Genomic DNA, 7,125 nt, shown 5'->3' with positions numbered 1-7,125 from the left:
AAATGTTTTCAACTGTAATGTTAGAGGTTCGAAGTGCAACCTCTACTTTGCTTGGAAACTCTTTAAATACTTTATATACTCCAACACTATAAGTATGTTCAAATATTTTTTCAATTATCTTCACCTGTTTTTTTCTTTTTAAGCAAAACTCTTTAACTTCCTTATTTTTCATACATTCAATTATTTTCTCCTTCTTTATATAAAATTCTTGAGATTTGCTTACTTGAGAATCAATATGCCGTGTTCCATGAATTAATTTTAATAATTGGCCATTTATATCCTCATATTCGAAACAAGAATATACCCACAATGGTCCAAGATTCTGTACACAGTCTGGTAAATGTAATAATTGATGTACATTTATGGAGCAGTACATTTCACCATACAAGTATTCAAAACATTTAACATATTTGTGTAAAAAATCTCTAGCAACATCAAGTTTATACAAAGATATAGTATTGGAATTCAAAATGGAAATTCCAGCCACGAGCAACACATAATGTTCAAAATATTGTGGTGCAAGAATTCCATACAAAACAGGTAACGAGTAATGAAAAAACCACAATTTTAATTCTGATGCTTTCCAATGTAGTAACTCTGTAACACTTCGAGGCATCCGATGCACAAATTTGGGTGGTTTTATTGATTTTAATCTAGCATCAATTACATTTATCACGGCATATAAAGAAAAAGGCTTATTTTTAAATTCAGTATTGAAAAATAAAGATAACAATTTTTTTACAACACCACCTTCTACACAATGCATCCTATCAATGGCCATCCCCATGACATAATCAGGCATAATCAGTGAAAGTGCTGTGGGACCTTTGATTCCCATTATTGGTGCATCTCTTGAAGCATTGTCAGCAAATGATCTGCAATTTTGTAATGTTCTTTTCTCAATATTATTAGTATATGGGTATACGTGAACATTACCACCTGTTTCTAATGTAAAATTCATGCCTGGGCAAAAACAATATGAGCAACCGTAGTACCCGTTATACTGGACAAAATTTAAACAATCACTTCTAGCAGGCAAATCACAAGTGCCCAACAAAAGAATACCCTTGACTGTAATATTAATTCTCCGACATGGTATGTAAACCTCAATACCATTGACAAGTTTCTTTAGATCATCATAAAACACATGAAAAAAATAATTCATATTAGGCTTTTTGTCTCCATACCAAAGACCTAATAATAATGTATTTTCCCTTTTTTTGCGTTCCTTAATAGGTAACTCATTAAGTGTTAAATAAATAGGCCATGCACTGATTTTTGAGGATTTAAATACTGGTATGCCGTCTGTATACCAAGTGAATGAAATATTGTCAGGGTTACAAAGAAAGCCCTTTTGTACATATTTACGGTATAAAACACCATCATAGACATCAGATATACAATCTGGGTTATTATTTATCCGCTTATTATGGCAATCTTGTAGCTTCGAATAAAATCCATCTCTCTTGTACATTTCTCTCAAGTGTTCAAGAAATGGTAATTGAATAAAATATGGATTTTTTTTTGGGGGGCATGATGGACAAATGCTGTCAGATTCCAGTTGCACTCGTCCACAGAAATGGCAATAGTAATGTTTAATAAATTCAGAATGATCTAAAGAAAAATATTTTCTAAATTTGTACAGACTGTTTTTAACCAGTCTACTTTTCATACAATGCAAATTAATAACAGCAATTATATCAGCTATGCACTCTAGTGAAACGGTATGACGTAAAAAAATCATTAATATGAGAAACATGCTATTTGATACTGTTATTGGAGCATTTTCGTAAACCTGTTCATCAAAATTGACTTCTCTCTCTTCGGGTTGATCTAATTCAGATTCATCTTCCACTTCAAACACACATTTATGTTCAAGTTCATCTTCTTGATCATTTTGTTGAGAATAATCATAAACATCATTTTCAAGAATAGTATCATATCGTACACCATCATCACTGTAAAACGTATAATTAGACAAATTGATATGTGTAACAAAAATACAAAAAATAATTGATTTATAAAATGAAATGAAATCTACATGCTTACCGTGTGAGAGTTGAAATATTTTCAACTAAGTTTATAGATTCTCTATTATTTTCTCTATTAAAAGCTTGCATTAGCCGTTTTCGCATTTGTCGAGGGCCAACTTGATCTATAGATTTCCTTGGTATCATTTTAATACTTATATAAATGACAATTAATATATAAAACAACTCAAAAAATGAAAACACCAAAATTGCAAACACAAAAAACTGTATATGCAACGAAATTCAATGTGCACGTACATTTCGCGCCATAAAAGCTTAACAAGTTGTCTGCCGACTGAAACTGAAAATTATGTGATCATAAAAAATATAACATAAATAAATAAAAATATAATTTACATTAATTTTAATCTAAATAAATGATAATATAACATGAATAATAATATAAATAAAGACGAAAAAACACATAATGCAGAAAGGCAGAAAGACATAAATAAATAATACTATTATTTACATTAATTTTAACATAAATACATAATAATATAACATAATAATAACATAAATAAAGACGAAGGAACACATAATGCATAAAAGTAGCGAAACTACGGTCGGCGGTCAACTTGTTATCAACATCTGGTTTTTGAAACATAGTAAAATCCCGAGAATAGCGAAATGGCGTTGGCGTCGGTAGAGTGATTTGATCATTTGCGCGCGGTTTACTTGTTGGGTTTCGTTTTTGCTTTAAATTGTGTTATTTAAATTTAATTATTAAATTTATTTAATTATTAAAAATGCCTAGAACAAAAATGTTTGCGTTAGTGTTGTGGATGGAATCAAATCCACGTTGTACCGATATATTTCCTTTGAGGAGTATTTGCCCTACTGATAGGTATGTAAATGCAATCACAAAATTAAAGTGGAAAACAAGCAACAATGTTAAGGCAGGCAGAGGCGAAGCAAAGGTTTTGGCTATTAGCGGTATGTATATCTCAATGATTATTTTATAAAATGTATTAAATTTATTTTTAACTGAAAATATTGAATTTTAGATGATATGCAATTCTTGAACAATATGATTGTTAGTGTGGATGGCGACATAAATGTTCCTGCTAACAAAATATTTATGGCAAACATTGTTCAGGAAAATGCATCTTTACAAGAAAATCGAAAGGTAGAGCAGATAGTTGCTCTATCGAATCGAAAAGTTATGGATGCCAGGCTAAGGGTTAAGCCAACTATTTTTGATGGTGGTAATGCACTTAGCCTCACTAATGTTGACCAGGAGTATGTGATACTTGATGATACACCCATCGATTATGTTGACGACCAAGGCAACGTGCTTATTATTAATGGAGCTCCTGAGTCTACACATGAGATTCAGGAAATAATTAATGTGAATGACAGTGATTCTGAAGAGAGTTGTAGTTCTGCTAAATCAGCAGAACTGCAGTGCTCAGAGGACAATGTTAACGCAAACCCTCTGACAATTTCTTTTAAAGGTACAGTATAATATTTTAAAAATAATGTTTTTTATATCGAATAACTACATATTTCTATTGAATTAGTTACCCCGGAAATAATAGAGAGTGCACGTGTGTGGTTAACTGCATTGCAGGTTGCATATAAAACACAAAATGAGGTGAAGAAGATCGAGAATGTGCAATCAAATGCAATGGTCGAATCCAACTATAAATTCAAGGTAGTTATAAACTTCTCTTCATAAACCATGTAATATTTATGCAGAGTGCACCGTAAGTCTTTTTACTTTTTTCTTTATTTAAAAGGTACACAAACTCCATATGTGACCCATTCAAAAGCAAATTGACTTTTAGTTCACACTGTAATTAAGGATATAATTTATGTTCCAATCAACAATCTTTTTTCTACTTATAGATTCCAGCATGCTTCTACACTCCTGGAGAAAACATGGTAAATTAATGAATAAAATGCTTGCTTTTATAAGATATTTTCAATGCTAGGACTAAATATGTTTAATTCTGTAGGAAGAAATATCTCCAGGGTGTGGATTCTTTCTTCCCAAAAATAAAATAATATATATTGAGCAAATGTCGAAAGCAAACGGAACAGAAAATGGCTGGGTGAATGTAGTAAGGGAGGTGCTGCTTCTCGTTTATGGGGAGCAGTTGAAAAACTTCTCAGCCACTGGGATGAGGAGTAAGCGGCCTCCAATCGACCAAAATTTATTTGGAGGGTTATTTGGTAAATTTTTAAACATGCTTATATTGATATAATTGATATTATTATTAAGTATCTACTGAGGATTTGAAAAACATTAACAGCTACATAACTGAAATATAATTTATGCACATGAATCTAAACTGTTTTTAATGAAATAAATTGATATTTGTAAATGTGAATAGTATTAATGCAAGTATTATTTTTTCCAGATTGGTGCCGTCGATTGAAACTTATGCTGGACAAAAAGTCATTTATACATTACGTAAATAAATGTTGTGCCAATAAACGGGCAAATAAAAAATAAATATAAAATGTGTTTAAATTATTTATTTATATATGTACCTACTTCAAAGACCTTATAAATACATATATAATTGCAATCCATATGTATTATAAGGCCTATGACCTACCTACATTTTTATAAAATTTCAGGAAAATTTAAAATCGTAATAACCTAACCTCAAACTTACACCCTGACAGTTTTGACATTTATGCTCTTTTAAGTAGCTATAGTACCTTGAAAATGCAGGCTCTTTTAGGTAAATTACGTTCCTAAAACTGCACTAAGTGGGGTCTAATGTACCTAAAAGATCTTAAATTTATATGGCGAAAAGTGGTTAATTCTCAGGTTTCGGAACTGTTTTGAGTACTTAAAAGATTTTAAATTTCGACTCGGGAAATTTTGAAAAGTAAATTTGAAATATAAATATATAATTTTTTAAATTTCTAAAAATTTTGACAGAAAATGACCAAAAAAAAAAAACAAAACACTGAAATGACAAATGTCAAAATTAAAGGAAATTTGGATATATAATTTTTGAAAAAAAATTTGACATTTCAAAAAATAAAATTCAAAAACATGTACAATATAGAAATATCCAACATTTATATCCAAATTTGATGAAATGCTACATACAAAATCACTGATTATAGTTTTAAATCTAATTAAAAATCAATGCTTAAAAATTTAAATAAATGTTGACATGAAAAAAAAATTAAATGTCATCTGTCAATATTATGAAAATAATTATATAAATAGATTTATGATTTAGATTTAATTGATTAGCTTACCAAATTATTTCGGAAACCAAAACTTCATTAAAACCTTATAGATTAGAGATCACAATAAAAAAGCGGCACTTGAATTTAAAAATAATCATAACCAAAATTTTGACATTTCACAAAAAAAGAATGTTTAACGAGTTACTTCAATAAGACGCAAATGAATTAATTATTCCAAGTTATGTTATAGGCAATATTGGCAATCAAATTATAGATATAAATTATATCATATTATATTAAATTTCGAACCAAAAAGGAAATATTTTGGCATTTAAAAATTTAGTGCATATTGGATATATGAAATTGACATTCAATATTTTTAAATTAAATGCAAAAGTAAAAAATCTGATATTTATATAAAAATTATATATTTAGATAATAGTACTGCGCTGATTCAGACTAAAATCTAATTTATTCATTGATTAAAAATATTTCACTATTTGACATTACTATTATTTTAATTATTATTTATTCATTCATTTATTCTATCTTAATTCCTTTATTCTATTTTTTTTCTTTTTGATTGATTTAAACCATAACTTTTAACTTATAGATTGTATTGTAATCATAAAATTAACAGAAATAAAATTTAAAATAAAAAAAAAAAATTGACATAATAAAATTAAATAAACAAGCACTATGATGCGTTCGAATTAATTATCAAAATGTAAAGAAATTCGTGTAAAAAAAAATATAACATTATTATTAATATATCATGTATATTATAAGAACTTTTGCAATGCGGAAAATATTTTTGATGGCAAAACAGCGTTTGCCGGGTCGTCAGAGTATATATATATACGAGGTCTGTTCAAAAGTACCCGGAATTTTCGTTTTTTCAAAAAAATATTTATTTATTCGTCTACATTAATGTGGTCCCCTTCAAAGTAGTCCCCCCCAGATATAATACACTTATGCCAGCGTTTTTTCCAATTTTCGAAGCACCCTTGATATTCACTTCTTGATATGTCCTTGAGCACTCTCAGCGATTTTCTTCAATCGAGGAAAACCGCCGTCCTTTCATGGGTCTCTTCAACTTTGGGAATAGGAAAAAGTCACACGGAGCCATATGTGGTGAATTTTTGCACTTTGCAACACTTTATTTCATTTTTTACGCAAAATTTAATACAAATTCTTTGACTTTTCAATTCTTCCATTGTAAAAATCGCCGAGCTCAGAAAAACACGTCGAACCTTAGCGACTACCACAGACAAAGTAAACAGTGAATATAGCTGAAAATTCATCATACTTTAGGGGCATGTATACCAACACAATAAAAAAAAAATTTTGACAATCAGACACTCCAGACCCGCGAAATTAATTATTAGTAATTCCGGGTACTTTTTGAACAGACCTCGTATATATATGATCACAAATTATTTTACGTAAATATTCAGGATTGAGATACGGATTTTTTTCTCTGAACATTGTCTGCGTTCAATTAATATTTGTCCTTGTGTTGATCGGAACAGTATTTTTTTTTATTACACTCATATTGCCGACCACTTTGTAATGATTAAACACATGTTGTTTGATTATTACAAAGTGGTGTTTAATTACAAAATCACACAACGATAACAGCCCCTAAATATTTACAAAGGTTTTATTTACCCTTCCTCAAACTTGAATAATATATCATGAAAATGTAACATACTTGATTTCATTATCTTTTTTTTATAACAGATTTCGACATGATTTCCATTGGCTTGTTTTCAAGGCAATGAATTAATGTACGAAAAGGAGGAAAGTACATTATCTCTCCTACCAGTATTGTATGATGGCGGCGAAAACGTAGAAATATACTTCGAAAAATTCTTAAAGAAAAAAAACTATATCTACACGCATAAAAAGATAAGGTTAGATCATATAATAATAT

General features: G+C 29.4%; 1 protein-coding gene across 1 annotated transcript; it reads right to left on the bottom strand.

The window, feature by feature from the left end:
- Nucleotides 1–273: 273 nt before the first annotated feature.
- Nucleotides 274–2,099, bottom strand: LOC113366194 (the record flags this gene model as incomplete). Its single annotated transcript, XM_026607764.1, is given in 5 exon segments — nucleotides 274–333; nucleotides 743–963; nucleotides 1,027–1,228; nucleotides 1,772–1,958; nucleotides 2,050–2,099. Coding segments are annotated over 5 exon segments (720 nt in total), but the record flags the coding sequence as incomplete, so codon positions are not given.
- Between the last annotated feature and the right edge of the window lie 5,026 nt (nucleotides 2,100–7,125).

This window comes from Ctenocephalides felis, unplaced genomic scaffold (assembly GCF_003426905.1).
Source record: "Ctenocephalides felis isolate EL2017-DRISC unplaced genomic scaffold, ASM342690v1 CF-g0.4_SCAFFOLD_00555, whole genome shotgun sequence".
NCBI lineage: Eukaryota > Metazoa > Arthropoda > Insecta > Siphonaptera > Pulicidae > Ctenocephalides > Ctenocephalides felis.
The sequence above is the reverse complement of the archived record's forward strand: the minus strand, read 5'-3'. Positions and strand labels throughout refer to the sequence as shown.